Here is a 24287-nt window from a genome sequence, read left to right as displayed (position 1 = left end):
CTTACAAATCCCAAATCATTAATCAAGTGTTTGGAGAAGTGTAATTCTGCACTGAATTGCAGAACATGATGGCACTGGAGGGACTTTGGGTACCACATGTCCACCCATCTTTGAAAATCACCACGGAACGGGAGAGGAAGGAGGATCAGGATTATAAGAAATGTGGGTTGTGAAGATACAATGTCCATTTTGGATAAAATGAAATGCAAAGGCACTTCAGGACTCTGAATGGCTTTTTAATTTGACACCACAACCAACTCAAAAATGACATTGGGTGACAAAGGTAACTCCAGGCTGAGACTGAGTGCCCAGCAGCACCCACCACACTCCTGAGCTGTTCTCAGAACAAGAACCTTCTAATGTGACCTCAATACATTTTTGATATGATTCACTTTCTCAGCCCTAACTGAGGCTAATTCTCACCTACCACCTCACAGGAGAACTGCAAGGATTACTGAGTTTATTGTGAGTTTATGTTTGTAAAGCACTTTGAGATTCTTGGATGAAAGGTGCTATTGAAATGCAAAATATTATGGTTATTAGACATTATTATACCATGCACTGTCTTTTATTACAAAAATTCAACTGTGGGTGACTCACAGATTGGCTGACAGCATTTCAAACTGCATTGCTGCTTACCCATTAATTTCTTTTATTTTGATGTGAGATCAAAAAGGTATCCCAGAGCTATTATTCACCACTGGCATAAAAACACCTGACAGATGTGACTACTTGGAAAATGTCGTGATAGAAGCAAACCTCACTGAACAAGGGCTTTCTTTCTCAGGGGCAACTTGGGCTAATAAAATCTCCTGTAATTTCATTATTAGGGTTTTTTTTTCTTAAAGTTGGAAGAAAAATAATTACAAAAATGGGGTTTAACAGCTTAACACAAATCATAACATTTCACCCGGGGACATGCCCTTAAATTCTGATTAAACAAAAGACTCAACTTCTCATGGTAATACCTGCATAGCCAAGTACTAATCAAAATACTCATTAGTACCTACAATACCTTCTATTAGTGCAGCTCTGGGTACAAAAGTGGGCAAAAGCTCCAGCTACAGAAAATAAAATTCCTCACAGCTCACCTGAGAGCGGATTTTTCTCACATCATGTGCCTCAGACCAAGACTTTAATTCTGGAGAAATTAAAACCTTGCAGGCTAAGGTTCACCCAAACCACAGGCAGTGAATTTACCAGCAAATACACAGAGAATCACCTCAAAATGGAAATCCCAGAAGATTATGGATTAGGGCCTCCATCTTCTGCAAAAGCACTGAACATATCCACTGTGCTTAGTGCTTGGTTAACATGCACTGAATCTGCATTTTGTGTGGAAATTTGAGTGGAATAAAGGAAAAACCTTTTTTTCCCTAGATGTGGCATCTGGATATCTACAACAGAAGCTTTAATTTCTGTGGATCTTTAGCCAATGAGCCAAAAATGCAACAAGCTGACAGCTGACCTGCCTATATCCCACCACCTTCCCAGCCATTACATCAAAAAAGAAATCTGCCCAAATATTTCAATTAAATGTTAGTCAAATTAAATCATTCCAGGCTGGGATTGCTCCTAATTACTTAAAATATACTTGTAAAATTTAATAAAGGGGGAGCCTGGAGTCAGAACCCCTTAGGGAGGCTAAAAAGAATTTCATTTGCACAAATGTCCTACAAAAGCAACTCCTTGTGACTTGTTACAGCAGAGAGAATGGGGACTAAACTTCAGTTATTCACTTTTCCCTGTTCTGAACTGGAAAACACTAATTCCTCCCAGCTCTTGATAAAAACCCTTCAGGCTGTACTCCAAAGAACTCTCCTTGGACAAACTCCAATCTCAGATTTTGTGCAGTTATTTCTCACCTGAAATCCCTCAAGTAAAAAAAAGCACAGAAACTTAAGAGGGAAAGGAATCTAACAGTCTAATTTCATGCCTCTGTTAAGACATCATTAGAAAAAAATAAATCTAAGTAGTCCCAAGAAGCCTAAAGAAAACTTTAAAAGCACCTGATTTCCCTCTTCCATTTCTTTTGATCCATCTCCAAAGAGAGGCTCATTCTCACAGACAACAATGTTCCTTGGGATGCAGAAAACATGTGAAGAACCTGTCTCACAACTTGAAAGTTAACTTTTTTAATCCATCTTACTTTGAGGATGCAGTAAGATAGAAGCTAGAGTTTCAAGAAAAAAAAAAAGTAACTGGCAGAGGAGTAATTTATTTTCCAGACTAACATTTGATAAGATAAATTAATTCCATTTTCAGTACAAGAACTTTAACACAGGCAATTTGGAAAAAAGGGCAACGTTCTTTTAAAACCTGCTGGGGTTTTGGTTTGGCTTGTTGTTTGTTTTCTTTTTTAATTCAGACTCTGGTTTGCTCCTATTGATTAATTTTTATAGCCTGAGTATCTCCTGAAGCAGCCACATACTGAAGGTACCTGGTTCCAGGATACCTGCAGTACTTACACATCTATGTTATGATCACAGGATTTAAAAATGCTGAGATATTTTTATCAGAATCAACTCATTTTCTGACATTGCTGAACTGACAGTCAGCAACAACATGCTTAGGAAGAAATAAAAACATTAAATAAATAGATAGAGGCAGTATCAACCTCTTTCCTCTTCCATAAAAAAACAGTGTATGGAAACGACTACATTTGAAATACGTGAGTAAAATAATAGTAATAACTACTGTATGAGCAGAGACATACAGAGGAATTGCTGCTGTTTCTTAGGTCTTGCCTGGATTTTTTAGGAGAGAGTGATAATCTGAATTAGTCAGCTACAGTGCTACCTGAGCAGCCACCTCCAAAAGGCTCCAGCAGCTGATGGAGACGAGCACATCCACCCAGAGAAGGAGTGGATCAATTAGGAGCCAATTACTCCCTCTCACAGCTCTGACTCACCATCTAAAGGTGCCTGGCTGCCCCTGCACTAAAAATCAAGTTGTTACCATGAGCAGATGCACTTCACTGAAGGCTCTTTGCTCCCAACTGCAGCTCAGGTTTGGGTTTCCTTCCTTCAGAAACATTTCTGTACCATTTAAATAAGTCTGTGAAATGGTTTCAGTGTCAAGTTTCTCCAGTAAAAGTCATGTTTTGGAGTGTGCCCCTAATACAGTTGACTCATCTACTAATCAAACCCAGGGGCGTGTTTTTTCTCTGGGTAAATATTTGTTTATGGACATCAGGACTACGAGAATTTGGCCTTCAGGCTTCACTGGTATTTCATTTAGGTGCAGAACTGAGATTTAACATAAATTCTCAGTGTTCATTCTGACTTTGTATTTTCCAAAGGGCACGGAAAGCAATTTTGCTAGGAAAAGATACAAATTTATAATATGATATTTAAACAAAAAAACCCATAAAACTCTACATTTCCAGCTTTTATGTCGCATTATGGACAGGATAATTTATTTAGTGTACATCTTACCCACAGAAATAGCTACATGGTTCTCAGCACTCAGTGCTAAATAATAATTCAGCTTTTCTTCTTTAAGAACAACAAAAAAATATTATGTTGCTCCCCACTAAGCTATGGAAACATTTTTAGCAAGGATACTGAACAGCCAACTCATCCCTCGTAGAGTAAATAAGGAGTAAAATCTAAAGCAAATTTGTTCAGTTATTTGGAAACACAACAAACTCTGCAAGCAGCACATCCATCTTGGATAATTAACTGCTTCCCCTCCACTTGATGCTTCCTTGAAAATATTGCAAGAGGCTCAGATCACCCTGTAATGATTTTAATCCAACAGTCATGATTTTAATTTGAAAATATATCTTGACAACAGTCAAAATAAGGGAAGTACATCCATAATTAATTTTGAGCTGGGAGTCTCACACAGCTCTGGCCTTCAATTCAGATAAACTGACCTTCAACTCTTGCCCCAGCAGGTTGAGATGTACTTAGTGCTCAAACAACAATTATATGTTACATTCTTTATTTGAAAACATCCATATTTGTGGGTCCACTTATATATATATATAAACCTCTAGAGGTGCCTCCATTTTGGAAAACTTTAACTTTTTATAGAGGTATCTGGACTATTTGAACAATATCAGATAAGCTCCAGCAGCACTTTTTGAAGGCTTTGTAGCCAGTACTAAGACAATTAGACTTCAATTCTAACATTTCAGTGACTTTTTAATTAGTGCTGTAATTTTCTCAGCAAATAAGTACATATATATTAACCAGAAATAAATACCACTTTTGTTTATGTATTTTCTCATCATATTTCTGAGACTGCACTATGTAGTTGAAAAAAAGAGCATAAAAGAAGGTAGCAAAAGCCTGGCAATCACAATAAAACTGTATTTAACTTTAACTCCTCGCTCTGTTAAATCACACCCCAATATTCCCAAAAGTGTGCATTACACACTTTTTTTTCCCCCACCAGAAAATTAAGACACCCATCATGCTTTTCATCACAAAGTGCTTTACAAATCACCTTAAGACAATCTGTGTTAAAATACAAGCAGATCAAAGGTATCTTTGCAGACAGACACTGCCTCCTTCTCCTTGGCCAGATCCTCAGTGTCTGTAAAATGTCACATGGCAACCAAAGCCAACAAACCTAAGAGAATTTACACCTGTTGTAAATCTAACCCTTCCACATAACTTCACTGCCTTTACTGACACTGCATAAAATATAAGTCCAGGATGGCTTTTAATAGCCAGCAAGTAAACACGGAGTCATTTTCTCAGTAATATCATAAACTCACACACTGGCATCCAGAAAATGATGCCCATAATTTAAAATGTATATATACACCAAGCTGGCAGTATAAAGTATACATTGTGATTACTGTGCAAAATATTCCCAGGAGCAGATTTATGCCCATAAATAAACCCTCCTTAACTATTTCCATGCAAGTTTACCCTCATTGCTCTTCAGCTTCCACTTCTCCATTTTTTTCCTCAGCTAATTTCCCCAAAACACCAATTGTAAAGTACATTTCAACACAATTGTATTCAATACAATGACTTCAAACTGATTTATCAGAAGAGGCCAAACTACTTTCACAAGATTCTCTAAATATGCAGCTCCTATGACACCAAAGTTTTTCTCCAAGAAGGAAGGTGGGTAACCCCAGTTTCCAAATTAGCATTTTAAGCATGAGCCAAAATTTTCTGGAATTAAAATACCATTAAAGTTCATTTCATTTTATCGTAGTAGCTTTTAGAGGAGCATACCAAAAGCTTGCTCATTAGGAAAGACACATTTATCAACAGAATAATAAAAGCTTAAAAAAGGATGTCTTTATTTTTATTTAACAAATGACTCAAAATAACATTGACATTGTTTCACGTTCCTTTTAGGCTGGTAAGGCCAATATGCTTTTATGTTTCAAAAGTTCTTTTAACCTTTTTTTTATAGACACCTTTTCTTAAGAACAGTAATTTATAGAGACATAATAAGCCTTAAAAAAATACCTGAGAGGTCTTGCCTGGGGATTGCCTGCTTCTACATATGGATGTAAATAATCCTTTATGTAGAGATCAGCAGCACTATTAGAATGGGTGCAAATGAGAATCCTGCTGGAATAAATGGATGCAAATAAAAAAGCAATGAAGAAACAGAAAACAATTCAAAGCAGTAGAATACAAAAAAAAGGAAACAGTGGCCATCTTCCTGCACATTTCTCTTCATGAAACTAGGGACTAACCTACTGTATGATTCAGCCCCCAACTCAAACCCCTCACTTATGAGAAGATTTAAAGCTCAAACAGATTTTCAATAATTATTTCGTAATTATTAATCCCGACTCGATATTAAGGAACAGCTTTTATTATCTAGCACACTGCAAAACTTGCCACATCGAGCAAATCACAGCCATTCCACATATGGTTCATTTTAATTAGCTTTGTTCTAAAACACAGGCTAAGATTATAGAATTACTTTTTCGTTCAAAACAGGACAGAAGACTCGGGTTTGTTTCCTCTATTTCTACGTTTTCCTTGAATTTAACTAAAAAAACTGCCCCTTTTTTCTGCCAATCCAGTTATTCAGTGGCCCCTCTCACCTGGTATCCTGCTGTTGGAGTATGTGCTTGACTGCCTGAGCCAGAGTGAAGGTTTTTCCTGTCCCATAGGGACCGATGATAAGAACAGGAGGCAGTTGTATGGACAGGGGGGTCGTGATCGCCAGAACAGCCTCTTTCTGCTTCGCGTTGAGCCGAGGGTCCAACTGCTCATCCCATTGTCTGGGCAAAAAAAGAGGCACCAGGGGTTACAAACACAAGCTCTGCCAACCCACTGTCAGGCAGGAAGGACAGGAGGGAAGATTTCCAAAGATTTCCAAAGCTTTGGAGAAATCAGGGAGCCTTTACGGAGCTGCTGTATTGACTGGGGCACCGAGGCACACGAAACAAATCAACACATCACATGTTTTAACTATAAAAATTTGATATTGGCAATAAATCAGTTGTGTTTTTCTCACAAGGAACCCAACTATTCTCAATTTACAACGATAATTAACCTGCATATTACATATGTTAGAAAAAGTACACGCTGCACCATCCCCTGATAACAAAACCAAGTAAACATATCATGATTTTCTACTATTATCATGCAAAATAACAGTTATATTAGTTATGTTTCTTCCCTGCAGTATTTATATTGTCAACTTTCAAAGTCAACAGTTACACAGCTCCAGGGCTTGGGAGAGTTATCTACAATCAAATTAAAAAGTAATTAAAAAACTAATTGCTACAAATTAACTACAAACTTCTCTTTACTTTTTCTTTTTTTTTTTTTTAAGATCATCAAGGCACATACCTCTAATGGCAAAGCAGGCTAAAAAAAGGATCTGTGCTGTAACCAGCCAGTGATACCAGCACTAAGAGGAAGATGCTTTCAGAAAATTCCAATGAGCATAAGAGGTTAAAGATTTCTAGACAGAGTTTTTAATATTCCCAACTGACAGATTTAAAAGTAGACATGCATAGTAAAAAACACCTGTCACTGCTGCACATATGGCCATACTTTAGTAATGTGATCTGCTTTGGTACAAGCACCACACTTCTTACAGACTGGGAAAGTTTCTGTTCAGCAAGAGTCAGCAACAGGGAGTAAAATCAAGAGGGAATTCACTGAACTTTCAAGATGGTTATGAACAACAAGCTGGCAGGAGATTCTAAGAAATATCGGAAAGTAACAGGGACATAAAACAAAAATAGAAGAAAAACAGAGGGAAGAAACAGTTTGGAGTTAGGCTGATTCTTAAGGCAGGGCAAACCAAGACAGCAGACAGAAAAAAACCATACTTATTACACTGACTTAAACTGAACTCCAACTCTTGCATCATTTATGTACAGAAAAAATATAAAACATTATACAAAGAAATTATCTCAACTACAACCAACCTGTGCACAAGATAAAGTTCCATCTACTTGACTTACCTTTTTATTGATATCACTGCTTGCTTCCAAGCTATATTCTTACACACTATTTCCTTGCAGGATTCACTCAAGACTTAATTAAGTCAGTGAGCAGGTTGTCACTGACCTCCAGTAGCTCTGTAGTGTAACTCTATACAAAACCTATTCCTTCCCTCTCCCGGGGCTGTCATCCTGCAATCCCCCAGCAATCATCCTCCTCCCGCCCTCCTATCGATCTGTTCTCCCTACAGTTCCAAAGGCAAACTAGAATTTTTCCAGTAGTTTTTTGTCTTCCATTATCTCAGGGTCTCAGGTTTCTGCCAGATCACTTTCCTTCTAATCCCTGAGCCATCTCCTGATTTGTCCTGCACCACAATCCCACTCCTCACTCTCACCTTCGAGACCCCACACGACTCCTCGCAGGCTGGGCACGGGATCAGTTCCACATTCCTCTCATTTCCCTGCTCTCCAAGTGCAGAAACCTCATGCCTCTGCTACCCTTCCCTGTGCAGCAGGAATACTGACCATATTCCCTGATCCTCACATTTCTCTTCCCGAAGCTTCCTCTTCGAGACCAACTATTTTCACTGCATCACTGCATCAGACTTAAGTTTCTTGAGAGGTATTTCTGTGACACAGGGGTTTATAATTTCATAAAGGAAACTGTGAGATATGTGTACAAAGAATCTCAGAGCTGCTTGCAACAGGGATCCTTCCAAGAGTCATTCCCACACCTTCCACATCCACACCCTCGGGGATATGTCCAAATTTGGGCTTGTTGCATCAAGCTCAAGAAGCACTAATGGATCCTTGCAAACAGGGCTCTGCACACTTGGGATCCTGCACAGCAAACTCCTTGGAAATGGAATTTACATTCCTATAAAGTATCATATTTTCAGAGAAGAGAGGCAGCACAGTAATTAACTGCAGCAGATTTGTTTTCTGCAGCCACAGTGGAACTGTGATGCCTCTAAACTCCCAGCTCAGGGACAACCAATCAACAGGTTCTGGCCCTCAAGAGGATCACTTTTCTTGTTTTATTTAGCACAGTTTCACTCCCTTCTCTGAACCCCCTCACCACTAATGAAGAGCAAGGCTTGTTTCTCGTTCTAGGGCACATTCCAGCCATCTGTTATGAGAAATTCGGGGCTGCATTACCACCCAGTCTCTGATATTAAAGTGCTGGTGTTCGTGTACCTGTTGGGACTCCAGGGGATGGTGGGAGTCATGCTGACATCTGGAAACAAAATACTGTTGTCCTTAATCCTGTCCAAGGCATAATGCATTTCACAGAGGGGTAAGCGGTTCAGCTGGAACTGGAGTTCAACCTGCAGCACAAAACCAAGGAATAAATGAAGAGGTGAATAAAAAGGATTCATTTGGAAAATGCTCATTAGACTTTGCTGTACGTGACACATTTTTATCTTCCTGCAGAGGCTCTCAGAAGAAAACAGCAAACAGCATTCAGTCCAAAGATCTGTGATAAAATTAACCTGCTAATTTTTGTTGTTTTGAATCAAAGATAAATACAGCATTTTTTTCTAATGTGATTTCGTTGTTTGAGTTCCAAGAGAAGATTCCACTGTACTTTCAGAAAAATAATTAAAGGGAAAACATTCTTGGAAATTTTTTATTTAATACAAAAAACACTCCTGGAAAATACTATTGTCCTAAAACATTGTTCTTACAAATATAAGCTTTCACTCCTTTTTGTAAGAACAACCTCAACAAAAATGACAGGCCAGAAATTTTTATAGATCAGGAGATGACCTAAATCAGATGTGTGACCAGCAAAGATAAACCCCAAACATTATTTCTAGTCAAACATTCTGGAGTAATATTAACTTGTCATTTAGGTTCAACTATTAGAACTCTCAAAAGTTAATTTCTAACAATCAGTTGCTTATTAATACACTGGCTTTGTTCTCTCAATTACATGTGTTTTAATGCTAGTAAATAAAAGATATTGCCAACAAAAATTCTGGTACAGAGCCAGAAACAACACGCAGAGCACGTTAACATTCCTGATTCAATTCAGAACTGAACAATGGAGAGTGAAATTAGTTGATACATAAATATACTAAAAGAGCAAAGAGAAAAATACATTCTAAATTTGAGCTCAGGATAAAAGCAGCTCCTGGGGAAACAAAAACAGTTCACTCAGATTATCATTTACACATATTTAAATTTGCAATTATTAATCTCTCCAAAAACAAAAGAATCTGATCAGTGTTACCCCAGAGAACTCCATGTTCACAACAAACACAGAAGCCTTTAGACAAAATTTGACACAGATTTGCACTAACATAAACAGCAAAAAAAACCCCCAAGAGCTGCTGAAGAACTTCAAGTGACTGACACACATTTTTAGGGTTTTTTTCCAAAGCATTGCTGTCACTACATATTTATGTAATTACTGTGCTACAACTCTAATGAGCATTTGTGATTAAATAGGAGTAAATAAGTCCCTTTCTGAGATTCACAATGACTGTGAGCATGTTACAAACAGCAGCCAAATTACTGCAACCTGTCTGGAAAAGTACCCCTCATCTCCCTGGAAATATCTGTTGTATTTACAATTTCTATGGTCATCTTTATTAAGAGCTTTCACCACCACCTTACAGGAGCTGGTTCTGTCCTACCAATTAAGAGATGAGAAGAACAGGAACAGAGCAAAGATGAGCTGGTCCATCAGCACCCCCACAACAAGGAAGGTTGAACACTTCATGTCATCCCAGAGAAAAGCCATGGAGGTGACAGTCACTCCCATGTCCAAAGCAACAATCTGGCCTCACATCTATTAATTTTCTCCTCTACCACTCCATTATTAATCTCATGATAATTATTACTACCAATCAGAAGCAATAATAGAATATATTTTTGCAATTATCTTTTTTCGACAACTCATATAAAGACTTTAAATTGTCAGCTAAACTGAGTTTTCCTTACATACTACAAACAAAATCCAATTTGTTATATTAAAGATCACCACGGTTATCAAAATAAGACATTGAACTTGGGGGGGGAAGAGAGTTAGAAAAGCAGATGATCACTTCTCTAAACACAACAGGCCTCACTCAAAGCCACATAAACTTTTCTCATGAACCTGCCCCTATGGAGGAGAATTTCTGCTATGAAGGAATAATTTATACTTCTAGATTTAACTACTTGTTGTATCTAACACTCTTTTATCTGCCCATAAAGTCCCTTCCTACCACAGGGATCACACCTTTAAAAACACTCTCATGCCCCAGTAATGTTGACTTCTCACCTTCAAAAGGATTTGGGAATTAGCATTTGCCTTTTTTCTGCCCTATTTCAATATTACACTGTTCATATCATTATGTAGCATGTAAAATCAACACCAGCTCTGCTGTAAATAAACAAGGTTTGCTTGTATCCCTGCAGATCGTAGCCATTAACTTTCAGTCTGGCAGATATAAAAACATTAAATATTCATCTTGACGATCACATTTTACAGCAGGATGTACAATCAGAAGTCTGAAGACAAGGGCAGTAACAAATCTAACAACATTAAGCATGGAGCTCACTGATGTGGATGTGACTGCCTGGAAAACTTGTTTTAAACAGGACACACGAATGTTGGAGAATTCTTTTTCCCCACTGCTCTTCCCAGCAGGTGGTTCAGGATTTGTCAGGAATGACAGCACAGCTCATCCAGCCTGAGGGGCACCTAAAGCTCCTTCCAGAGCTCTGTCCTTCCCATCCCTACCAGTACTGGTTTTGTCCCCCTAACCACATCCTGCAGGTGTTTGGAAAAAGCTGCCACTCAAATGGCAAATGGTCCCAAACTCATGGTTGGTCTGCACAGGGAAAATATGTTTGCTCAGACAGACCCAAGGTTGACAAGAGACCACACAGTGTAATGATGGTAATTTAAATGCAGAAAAATTGTGCTGCTCCTCTGGGTGACACTTTAACAGCCCCTTCTGGGAGTCCAAGCAAGATGCCTGGCATTAAATACCTCGTATTATCCACCTGCATCCACCTCCTTCTTTAACAGCTTGTGATTTGTTTTGGTTTTAATGCTGCTTGGATGGAATCAAATAGTCCTATTTGCTGTTGCAGAGCACTGAATGAGGCCATCTGTGAAGGAGATGCCTGTAACCTGCTTTAATATACATTCCACAACAAGAAAACAGTGGGAAAGGAAGTTAATCCAGTGCCAGGTTCACAGGAGAGGACACAGAACAGAGGAACCACTCCAAAAATAAAACAGTGGTGGCAGCCACAGGGGTTTAAAGCACCAGTTCACTCCATCCCACCTTCATCAATGGTACATTTGATAACAGCAGAATGTGTATTTATTATAGTTCAGCCAGAACAGCAGGTAAATAAGGGATCAGGAAGTTTCCAAGGTGAATTATTAGAAGCAGAAACAAAGGAAACCACCTAACTTATCCAAACCCCACAGAAATCAAAGCAGTTTTGTCAATGTTTAAGAATCACAAGGAATACCAACTATACTGAAGAGAACAGCAAAATCTCCAGCATCTTTAACAAAAACTCCAGACATCCAAATTACAGTCTCCTCAGTTCTAACCTGAGGATCCCTTTCCAAATTTTCTGTTAATACTGAAATCAGAAAAAAAATCTCCTCACAATTGAAATTCATTCAAATATAGGTAACACTTTAAGAATTTGACCACCAGTTCATTGACACATGTAGGAAGTACGAAATGATTTTACAAACAACTTTAGGACCCAATTTTTAATGCAGAATAGATTTGCTGCCTCAGGCTAAGATTTATAAGACACTCAAGGAAAAATCAGTCAGTTCCTGAAGCCCCAGCTGATTTTGCATTCCAGTGGAGTTTCCAATAGAATCAATTAGGAAGTTTAATTATTGTTTTAAGAAAACAAACACAAAAGCAAGAGCCCAGAACAACGTAAGTCTTCCCAGCCCAATTATCCATGTTAAATTGAGACATTAGGATTCTCGCATATGTTTCCCCAAAACAAAATAAAAGGGAGGAGAGAGAATCCTTCGGTGGAAATGTGTTCATTCCAGGCAACTCCAGTGACCTGAAGCTGAGGTTCTTTCTGTTTGGTTACAAGACCAACCAAACCAAACACGAGGCAAAGAGTTCTCAGAGCAAACCCACCTGCATTTCACACTCCCTCAGACCCCCCTGCATTTCACAGTCCCTCAGACCCACCTGCATCTCACAATCCCTCAGACCCACCTGCATCTCACAATCCGCCCGAAGGTTCAGCTCCTCGCAGCATTCCCTGGATACCCTCAAGAAGATATAATCCTTTGTCTTCTCCTCGATAGCTGCTTCATAAACCTTCTCTTTGGTTCCTTGGGTCTGGGCTGACTTCTCTTTAGTGACAGGCAATAAATAAACAGCATTGACTTTGGTCATCACCAGCCGTCCAGCCAAAGTGTCTTCCGAGAGCGTTTCCGTGAGCTTAAAGCGCCCAAAAAGTTGTCCATTTTGGGCATATTTTGCACCTCCAGAAACACCAGTGAGCATGAAGCTTGCTACAATCTGCAATTGCACTTTTATGTTGAACCTAAGCAAGAAAGCATCGAGTCAGTGCACAAAAACCCTCTCAGATTGGGAAATTTCAGGTATTCGCACTCAAGATTCACTTCATATATATCTATATATATGTTTAATTTTTAAATATAAACAAGTATGGTTAAACTGGCCCTTCATACGCAGTTGTCAAATATTCACACATTTTCCTTCTGATTACAGCCTGTAAAGCACATATTTAAAAGAATCAACATCTATGAAGTTTTAAAAAAGAACCCACACGAGAAAGAAACATATACTAGATTTTCTGACACCAAAATAAGTTTAGAGTGAATGAGAGTTGCTATGCACATGTCAAAGCAGTAAAAATTTCTATTTAAATAGTTTGTAGGCTATAATATATTTTTATATATGTACGTATACATATATAAACATATATATATATATAGTTTCTTAACTATGCAAGGAGAGATAGGCAGGCAAAAAGTAGAGTAAATTCCTATTTATCCCATGTCTCTCTTCCAGGCTGCATACCAAAGAGGGCAATCTCCATCTTAAAAGGTAAATGGTATTATACCTATAATTCAGAGGGATTGATTTAAATGCTTTGAAAAAATCAGATAGGAGGCATTAAAATGATTCCCTCATTTGAGATGAGGGAATGGCATCAGAGGCTCAGCCCTATAAACCATCTATCCACAGAATTCCTATTGGCAGCAGGTTCTCCTGTAATCAGAGATGTAAGAAATTCATCCTTTGCAGTTGCCATTTTCTAGAAATAACATGCACAACACATTAAACTGACTTATTAGAACACTTTCTTGACCTCTCACCAACACACAGAAACCTCTTCCTAGGGTGTTGGATTTTTTAAAACAGATTGTTTCAACCTGGTTTTAAAAAGAACAAAAGGGGGGAAAAAAGTCTGACACAGTAACAATATTCTGTTGTTTTCTCACCAGCAGCTTTTTCCTAAATTTACAACAAATTACAGACAAAAAGTTAAACCCAGAGGTTTTCACAAATTAAATAAGCCTCTTGGGAAAATACCTCATTCTTTATGGCACTTTTCATACTCATACTTGTTTTATTTCATCTGTTCTTCTTATAATTTCTATTTTAACCTAATAAGCTGGTAATTCATCACCTAAGCCCTGTAGTATCAATAAACATAAGCCTGTAACCATAAAATCCAACATTTTAGCTTGCTAGGTAATTAAACATCTACCAAACCAATCAAATATATTTTTTTCCATATCTGGCACATCGTGAATCCTGCACAAAAGCTGCAAGTTTGCCCCCATGTGGTAACAGCTACTCCTTTACATAACATGGGCATTAAGTCAGATCCACGTTTCCCAGTCCTCCACTCCCCAAAAACAAGAGATGTTTTCTTACCTAACAGGGATTTGTTTGGTTCATCAGTGAGCACAAATGTTACTGCACAAGTGACAGTGAAAGCAATCACTCAAAGGCATGTACTTCAGGGAGCACACAAGAATTAAGTGCAATCTTTCCAATTTCCACATGTACCAATAAAAAAAAAAACCAAACAAAAACCAAGCTTTCTTCTATACAAGTGCTGCACTATTCCAAAGGAGCTATCAGCAAGTTAGCAACCTCTGCAACAGCTCATATCACATTCAGATGACTGTTAAAATACCATATAAAACATTTAACCGAGCAACAAGAGCTGAGAATTCCTACCGAGATACAATCATTTGCTATTGTGAATTTATTTTGTTAAAACTTCCCCCAAGTTCATCCCTGGGCTGCTGAATATGCATGAGCTCAAATTCAGATTGATAACGACGTGCTGGAAAACAGCATTACTGCATTTCTGAGTCGAGGCACAGGTTAGTGTTTTCATAAATGACTGAACAGAGCCTGCTGTGCTAAAGGGAATCTAAAGTTTAGAGATAATCAAGCAATTTCCATTGAGGAAGCTGACACCTTCTGGCAAACTGCTAAACTGCAAAATTCTCTAAGGATTTGATTTTAAAAAAAATCAGAAGTTGTTTCTTTCATCCGTTTCTCACCCTTGCTTTGCAGGTTTAGGCAAAATAAGGTTTTCAGTCAGGCTGATACAAATTGAACAAACAGAAACTTCCATTTCCTCCTAAGCACTGCAAATCCCAGCCTACCTGCAGTGCTAATGAAACCAGCTACAAGAACGCCTGTTGTTCATATTTAAACCCACAGAAATTAAAGAAAGACTTCATAAATCATTAATCATCCAGTACCAATGCAAACAATAAATTTCCCAAAGGCAAATAAACCCGTTCTGAGCGAAGCCCCAGGTAGCACTTTGTTAAAAGCACATTCAGCACATTTGCTGGGAGTTCAGACAGGGTGTGCAGAGGGGAACCTGCTATGGAGTGATCAATGGAAGACACAGTAATGACAAAAGCAAATTTATTTTGCATCAGAGCTGGTAATTTTATGTTTCACTGCCTTGAGGATAAAGCTGCTCTGCAGTTCTGGTAGCACAGGAGGAGTCGTGTGTCACCTCACACACTCTTTAATGTTCATTTAAGGAAATGCACAGTAAGTTCTAGTCACTCCAACCATTACATATGGCTTTTCTTTTTCAATGAGCAAGAGAGAAAGGAAGAGTTTTAAAACCATCAACAGGTGTACGTAGGGCAACACTTTCCAAAATCAAACTACTCTCAAGGTCAGAACATTGCTGTGCTTTTCCTCATCCAGTGTGTTTGCACTTGAAATTAAATAGCAGCGACTCCCTCACTGTCCTATTTTGTGATGTGCTCATGTGGAGTAACTTTTATAAAAGCCTCTTGAAATATTACAATAAACATGATTTAAAAGTGAAGCTCTCTGAGTCTACACAGAGTGAACTCCCTCGTAACTGAGTTCAAGATATTTCAGAGCCACTGACACCTTCATGCAACACTCCCCAGTAGTTCCACTGAGGTGATTCCACATAAAGCTGAAAAAGTGCTTTCCTAGAAAGTGAGAAACCATCAACAGTCTCAAAACCCAAGGACACACTCCATGAACTGCAGACACTCGTGTTACTCCAGTGTTGTCTTAAGAGACCATGTTGACAACTCTGCTACTTTGCCAGTTCACAAACCATTAGAGTGCAACAGCTCATCAACGCTGTCACTCACAGCACCGCTCCAGAGGTACTAAAACCCACTTGCACTTGTATTTCTCAGCCCATTTCTAGGCTTGCAACCCTGACACTTCACTGGAGAATACCCAGCGTGTGATCTCAGCCACAGAGGAGTGGAAATGTGTGCTGGTTTGAGCCTTGCTGCAATAAAGTGGGTCAGCTACAAGATCAAAAGAATGTTTCTGACATCAACACTATCAAAACAGAAGATTTCAAGAACATTATTAACACTTACTTATAACTTATCAAGCAATAACTTACTGCTGCACCAAACAGTCCAAAGAGGAAGCATTACATACAGGATACACTTATTTTTCTTTCATGTCTCCAGGCTTGATGCTCTTTGGTTTCCTACGAGGCAGGAGAGTGGAACTCTCCATGTGAAAATTCACTCAGCCAAAATACTGGTTATGTTTTGATCATGTTTCATAATATTTACTTTAAATCCACTTTTTTTTTTTTCCAAAAAGCCTTAGGAAAGTCAACCTGTTTATAAATATGTATGATGGAGAGTATTTCTGCATGCTGAAGAGTGTTCGAGCCTGACTCCTCCATGTGTTAGACTCCAGCTCAAGAGCAGAGGGCAGCAGTGATAAAAGATATGAAGAAAACCAGTTCAAATACTGCCCTTCAGCTGAGATTAAAAAAAGAAATTGCATCAATTTTCTGCTTTAAAAGCAATAGAAATACAACTACTCATAGTATTTTCTTTCTAAGTTCTACAGGGGTGATTCAGCTCTGTAGCTCCAGGAGTAGTTCTTCATCTTAAAAAAGACATTCCTGATTTGGAACTTTCTGTAGTTGACAGAACTAAATTTGCTATAAAATTAGGCTAAAGGGGAGTTACATCTTTTTAACTTTCCATTCTGAGTAGTGCAACTACCACATGAATGCAGGCAAAATTTTTAACCTATTAAACTACATTTAAACAAAAGGCCCCATTGGGGGGGAATACATGGGAATTTCACATCTTTTTCTTGCAGCTACTCCAGTTGAGTAATTTGTACATAACACCTCAAGACAGAACAAACTAAACAATGTGTACTATATGTCTTTTGTTAGGAACTTTTATTCAGAAGCTGGGTTTCAGCCTATTTAGAGAATAAATATAATGAAATCAGCTGCCACATCATTGCAGATCAGAGTTTGATCCACCCACAATTCAACCCTTTATAAAAAGATTTTATATATTCCTTTGCCATAACCTACTTTCACACAGGAACAAAAATATAACTATTATTCATATATTTTATTCCTTTGCTATAACCTACTTTCACACAGGAACAAAAATATAACTATTATTACTGTATTTTTGTATAGACAAAAACCCAAAAATAATTATTATCCAGACATCAACAAAACCACGTAAAACAGCTGCTTAGTGCTTCAACTGTAAGCACAGACTTATATTTAGTGTTTGTTTTTAATGAATTAGCAGCAAGTTATATTTGTTAAGTGCTAGTGACACTTTTACCAAACATTACTATTCCCAGGTTCGTTCAGATTCATTTCAAAAGAAACAGGAAGGTTTAGTATCTTAAAGAAGCATGTAGGTTTAATGAAAAAAAGCTGCCATCTTCATTTTAGTAGGAATGTTTTTATAAAGGAATCACTTACTTGCTGACTTCCTTATACTGTGCTATCTCCTCAATATAAAGGAGGTCGTGCAGCCGTGACTGATAGTTGGTCTTGGTCAGTGATTTGTCCAGGACAGATTGTGTAAAGAGCTGGTCAGCAGACAGAGGGATTTGGTATCTGGTCAGAAGGCTCTTCTCCAATTCAGTAGTTTCATTGGGCTCAAACTCTACAATAGTCTTGGACGTGGAATCCCAACGCTTGGCTGTGGTGAGGAGCTGTTGCCGTGCGTGCATCAGGTATTCAAGATCTGGGGGTAGATACAGAACAGGGAAGGGAAGTAAATACAAACCCCAGGTGGTTTGGTTTTATTTCAAAAAAACCCAAACAAAACCAACCCAACAAAACCCACTAAACCAAATCCCATTAGAGATAATGAACTAAATACAGGTAAGAGTCCCCTCTGCCCACAACAGCTTGAGCAAGTTCACTGCCAGTACTTACCATCCCTACTTTTCAGGTGAGCACAGAGAGCAACCAGGCTCTCAAACAGTAACAAGAAATAAAGTATTCTATAGACAGCAAATAAAATTAATAAAGACAAGCAAGGAAAGCACTTTTATTTTAATAACCACAAGCAACTTTGAAGGACTTGGCATCACAATGCACTTTCAAAGCCTGACTGCAACATCATTTCAAAAGCATACAGCAGTGAAGAATACTACAATACATATTATAAAATTTAGAAGGTCATAAAAACAAGTTGATAAACCAGCTGGTAAGAAATTTGCAACATTGAAAGCTTTTTTAAAAATTCTACAGTCCCCCAATATGTTCATTGTGCAGACAGTTGCACTACACAGCTAAAGCTATTTTGCTAGGCAAAACTTGGGGAATATGACCTAAAATGATATAAAATTAGAAAATCAAAGGGAAATTAATTTTTCAGTACACCCTCATTTCAGAGACCACATATCATAAATGAGAAACAAAAGACCAAGCACTCGTCTACAGCCACCCAAAATATACCCATTAACACCACAAAACCACTATGACAACAGTGAATCACTTAACAGAACTGCAGTTAAAACTGCAGAGCTGAAAATATTTGGCATTTATAGTCAAGCTATGGTATCTTAATGTATTATCTGTGAGTAAGATTTAAGATAGGTATCCAGGATATCACACCAACGCTGAAAAATGCGCAAAAAACACATTCTCAAATTCAAATTAAATACTTAACATCATCTTGACTGTCTTTATTCTAAATAAGAAAAAAACCCCAGCATTTTAGCAAAAGGAATCTCAGTTCAGCTTGCCTGACTACAGGAACATGGCTTATCTCACTAGTTAATCTCATGTGTTCACTAAGAAGTCACATTTAAATATATCCCTCAAGCCTGAACCGTATCAGGAGCTACAGTTGTAGGGCAAGAAAAAGCCTGTGTTTGAAATCACAGCACCATAAATGAAGCTTTCTCTGGTACAAACCACACCTCAGATCCCAAAAGCTCAGTAACTATGCTGGGATTTAGTCCTTGTTTCCTGGAAAGCCAGCCATTGAATTCCCAGCACTGGACATATAAACTGTCCCTGGCACGGACTGTGCACACAGTGACCCTCTCCTGAAGAGCAGATTGTACACACTCAATGCAAAACTTCCTTCAGTTCCCTTTTTTCCCATCGTAAATAAAGATTTCAAAACACAGAATGGAGACTCCTCCATTAAAATATTTTAATGCTGACCTTTCATTCCTGCCCAGATATCCAGGCAGGGCCTTGAAATACATGCAAATGTAGAGACCTCGGGCATCTTTGTGTTAGAAAAGCATTTCCACCAGATCTTAATTCATGTATGGCAAAAGGAAAAGAAACTATGGAATTGGACACACATCCAAAACAGTTATCCCTTTGCTTTGCCTATTACACACTCCTTAGATGACAGAGCAAAAAGCCCAGGATTCTGTCCTTAAACACCTTAACACTTGTCATTTGAAATAAATATTAGCAACAACCTGCTTGCAGCCTTCAGCATCCCTCTGCTCACAGACAAGCAGTCTGGGAAAGGAAATATCAGTAACTGATGCTGGAGACACTTCATCCATCACCTTCCCATGGAATTCAATTGGCTGTTCCTGGGGTCACTGTGGTCAGGAGTTGGTTTAAAACAACAAGGCCCCAGATCACAGATTGGTTTGACAGTAACTCTGACTTTGCAAATAAGTCATGGCTTGTTCCCCTTGATCTTGAACAGCTTTACAATGAAAGGACTCCACCAGCCCAGTGTCCTGGGAAGCCTGTCAGCTGGAATTACCCACATGCTACGTGGAGATCGTGGAACAGCTCTGAAAACACCATGGCCTTGCTGCTCCTGAGCTGCTTCTCCTTGGCAGAGCAACATTCTCTGCTTCAAGAGACATCACAACGTGCCCAGTCTGTTGCTCCTGGCTGCAAGGACCTGGGTCATCTGCAAAGATCCCTTCCTGCTCTTTGGCATTTGCTATTTACAGTTTCCTTCTGTTAATGCTGCAAATGTTAATCTGCTATATGAAAATAAAGGCCAGGAATAGAAAACTGCTGTCTTCTCAGCTTCATCTTTTTCCCTTCTTCCTCCCTTCTCCTCTTCTTTCTGCTTAAATCCCAGTGCTACAATTCTGCTTCTTTGGTGTTTGTATTTCTCAAATTTTCACTAGAAATCACCACCCTGTATCCCACCCCCTGGCCTGCTGCCAAGTGACACAGTGACCTATATTTAGCTCTCTTAAACCATAAATCAAAGTGCTGCCTTCTTTTTTGCATCTCTTCACACATCTTTCAATTTTCTGACATTTTTCTCAAACTGGAGTTATTTCAGGTTGGAACTGAGAGACACAGATCACTTTAATAAACAGAATACAACCCTAACAGTAACATGTAGCTTTTTTTCTTTTACTTGAAAACACAAATATAGCTACACTTCCTTTACATCTTTCAAAATTCGTGTCAACAGCAAATTATTGAGTTGCAAGCCTACACTTGGCCTCTTGCCTTTGACAATCCTTGTCAGACATTGCAAGGGAAGAAAAAAAATACAAATCAACTTCTCAGATAGTCAGTTTTATTCACTGGATTAAGTACCAGGTGTATTCTTAAACAGAAACATTTCATTGCTCTACTGACCTTTTCCTACCTGTTTAATGTTTTCATCAATTGAAGAATGATTATAAAAACATAAACATGTTTTATAGAGGCAGAACCGCCAGCGCTGTCTTTGGACACACACCAAACCAGAAATTCCCAGCATTTTGATAATATTTATCATATCCTGACACAGAGTAAGTCATATTCCAATTATCTGCCTTATTTAGACCCTCTGAAGCTTTTGTCCACTCTTTATATTCATATATACGATGAACATAACATACAGTACGAGACATTCATGAGCTGTTAACACAGATGCTGCCCTGCCCAGAAATGTGGAAAGGAAAGAGATGGCATGAAACATTTCCACTATTGAAAAAAAGCCAAAAAGCTTTGCTACCTTACCTTCAGTTGAAGCAGCATCAATCATCACTCGTTGCATGAGGACCGGTTCTAACCCAAAGTCAAACACCACAGTTTGGCGAAAAGTTCCAAAGATTTCTGTGTTGAAGGCTATACTGACTTTGTATATGTAATGATCTATTCCATTCTGGACCATCTTTCCTCCTATCCATTCCTGACAGTTTTCTGGAACTTCTTGTGACACCTGGGTCGTGCTGTCTCCAGCAGATATTGCAACGATACTGAAGTGTGGCCGATGGGCATCATAAAGCAAGGCCACTCGATAGAGCATTCTTGCAGGCTAGAAAAGAAATGCAGGGGTTGAAAAGGCTGAAATTATTTCAGGAATATCTTCCTTTGCAATCAAATAAAGAGAGCTTATAAGAACTTTCAACTTCTCAGGGCAGCTACAGGTCCTGCCTGATTTCCAGAAATACATAATCACCAGAGCTGCTGGGAAAAGACAGAGAGAGAGGGGATGGTGCTGGGAAGTTGCTCTATTTTAAGAATGATGCAATTGAAATCTTAATTGTAAAAGGTTGTGAGTTGCATTCTAGTCATTACTGACTTAATTTCAGAAGATAAGTAGTCCTACCTTACATGTGAGAGCAAATGTCCATGTCTGATGAGACTTTTTGGTGGTGACAGTTACCGACAGCTCGGGGTTATGCTCTACTCTCACTCCTTCTACACATTCACTAAGCTAGATTAAAAGAAAAAGAAGATAACATTAAAGTTCTACAGGCAGCATCAAAATACAAACATTCAGGAAAAGGTAATGTCTTTTCACAGAAAGTAGAAAGAATTAGATTGTGCAGGATTGCTGCAAATCCTGTGCAGGAATTAATGTAAACATGTGCTAATTCAGAGACAAGCAAGTCAAATTTACTACATCATACTGTGTCAGTGAAGAATGTAACCATTTAAAGACAATTAACTGCAAGATTTGATTTTCAATACACAACTTAATTGTAAATGTTTAAAGTAGAACAAGACTTCATTTGGAAAGAAGGATCTGTGATACAATGAGGCCCAGAAGAACCCAGATCTCACTGACATCACTGAGCCACCAGGAAGTACAATCAGGCTTTCTACTCATCAATGCATTTTGCAGGAAATCCACTTTTCCCAGATTCTGATCAACAATAGATGGACTGAAAACTCCATGGGATCAGTGGTAAGCAGAGCTGGTCAAATGCCATAAAAAACATCCTTTGGAATTCCAAAGAGCTGCTAAGTTTGATCATATCCATATCCCACACTCCTTGGTATTCAAAGTCTTTTGAACATTTGGGGGATTGGCTGGTCTGCATCCAAGTGCCTGCAGCTGCAGGCAAAGAAAAGGAGCCATGCACAAGCAAGAACATTCTCCTCTGAGTCGTGAAAGCTTCATCATTCCCTGTTCTCCTGTTAAAAAACCCTGCCACATCATCAAGGAACAGGAACAATACCTGGGACTTGGTTGGAATAGTAAATAGTGAATATGCAGAATGACCCCACAAATCAGTCTGTTTCTCTGGGATCTCTGCAAGAAGACACAGGGCAGGATGGAAAGGGCAGCAAATCCCTCAGACAATTCCTCGGTGAGGAGCGATTCGAGCAGCTCTGATCGCAAGGGCCAAAGCCAGGCTCAGCTGCCAGCTTTAAACACGAGCACAGAGGGAAGGGGGGGGTTTTTCCTCACCACTTTCTCGGGAGATAACGAATTCATCCATTTCTCAATCAAGGTTTCCATGTAACTGCCCGAGCACTGTTTGTTTTCCTTCTGCTGCTTTAACCTGATCAAGCGGGAGGCGTAGCGCTTCTGCCACTCCGTCAGCTCTTCCTGGGAATGTGCTGAAGTACACTGGGCACCATACCTGCAGATCCCTTGCTCTAAAAATCTACAGAGAACAGGAAAAAAAAAAAAGTTATGCCTTGAAGTTTTTCGGTCCCCAATTGAAAAAAAAAAGAAATTTATCCAAATTTATCGAAATCTGACTTGTAAAGTCAGAAGGATATTCTTTAAGTCTCCCTCATAGAACTAAAGGCAGTTTAGTCCATATGAACTAAAATATACGTAGAATTTTGTAAGAGAGGCAGCAGCTTCTCTTACTGTAAAGCCCAGAAAAGTGTATCAAATTTCTTAGAAATGTAAGGGGACAGAAGTCTTAAGAAATTTCCAGCCTTAAAGGAAAAAGAATCAAGTGTTTGTACAGCAATTAGCAAAAGGAGTTCACAGACCCCCCCTGAAATGATTTGGCACTGTATTAATATGCATAAACCCCCAGTTAATCAGGGGCAAAGGAAAATGTAGCTTAATTTCTTCCAGAGCTTACATTATGAGCTGATAAAAACTCATTCAGCAGCTTTTCCTGGAGCAACAGTGACATCACATGGTCCATTCTAATAAATACACCTACACAGAAATCATCTCTCCAGGAAAAGGTTTAATCCTCTTCTCTGGAAAGGGTGTATCAGTCTAAAAGGATTTTTAACCTTGCAGAATTTGTTAAAGAAACACGTTTTTCATTTAGTGGCATGTGCTGATGCATGAAATTAATGATATTCCAAATGCCTTTATACAATTTAAGCATTCTTGTTCTCAGAACTTATTGCAACTCTGGACAAATTACTGTATAACTTGGGGACTATTTTTGTAATTTAATTTTGTATTAAAATTATAAACCACAAGACAGCAGCTGCAACTTTATCATTCTTCAAAACTGAAGCACTTTAAAAACCAGTGGCAAAATGAAATAGGGGTGGAGGGTTTAGGTTCTGAAGGTACTAAGAAATACAGAATAAAATCAGGCCAGGAGGCTGTTCTGTTTTGTTTTGCCAAAGGAAACTACAAAAAGTTAATGCAAGCATCACATTTGTTATAAATAAAGCCAGGCAGGATGATTTCTGTGGGGGTATTAAGCTAATAGAAACTCTGTAAACATAACTATATTTGAATTTCATGTGTATATCTATGAATATAGTTATATTAAGAACCTCTCCCTACAGTGATGAGTTACTGTAAAAAAGAAAGGATGCACCAAGAGTACATTAATAGAGCAAGTCAGGGCCCCACATCACTGGTGAAGTCAAAAGGGGACCTGTGACTGAACAACCTTTCCACAGCACATGGGTTATGCAGTGTAACATGAATTAAAATGTGAACTTTGAGCTA

At 38.6% G+C, this 24287-nt stretch overlaps 1 protein-coding gene across 5 annotated transcripts in view; it reads right to left on the bottom strand.

Annotated features, from left to right (window-relative positions):
• Window positions 1–24287, bottom strand: part of HELZ (helicase with zinc finger) — an 84574-nt gene that overhangs the window by 33871 nt on the left and 26416 nt on the right. For 4 of the 5 annotated variants that reach the window (XM_018073102.2, XM_018073101.2, XM_018073100.2 and 1 more), the window contains 8 exons: window positions 22815–23013; window positions 21726–21833; window positions 21134–21431; window positions 17651–17918; window positions 12595–12928; window positions 8585–8715; window positions 6032–6211; window positions 5442–5546 (listed from right to left, as the gene is read on the bottom strand). In XM_018073102.2, the coding sequence (XP_017928591.1) occupies window positions 5442–5546; window positions 6032–6211; window positions 8585–8715; window positions 12595–12928; window positions 17651–17918; window positions 21134–21431; window positions 21726–21833; window positions 22815–23013 (1623 nt within the window). The remainder of the gene's footprint in view (window positions 1–5441; window positions 5547–6031; window positions 6212–8584; window positions 8716–12594; window positions 12929–17650; window positions 17919–21133; window positions 21432–21725; window positions 21834–22814; window positions 23014–24287) is intronic. The other variant, XM_029960140.1, reaches the window with a different exon arrangement.

The sequence above is a fragment of the Manacus vitellinus genome, unplaced genomic scaffold (genome assembly GCF_001715985.3).
Source record: "Manacus vitellinus isolate BGI_N305 unplaced genomic scaffold, ASM171598v3 scaffold_24_pilon, whole genome shotgun sequence".
Classification (NCBI taxonomy): domain Eukaryota; kingdom Metazoa; phylum Chordata; class Aves; order Passeriformes; family Pipridae; genus Manacus; species Manacus vitellinus.
Note: the sequence above shows the minus strand (reverse complement) of the source record. Positions and strands in the feature narration are given on the sequence as shown.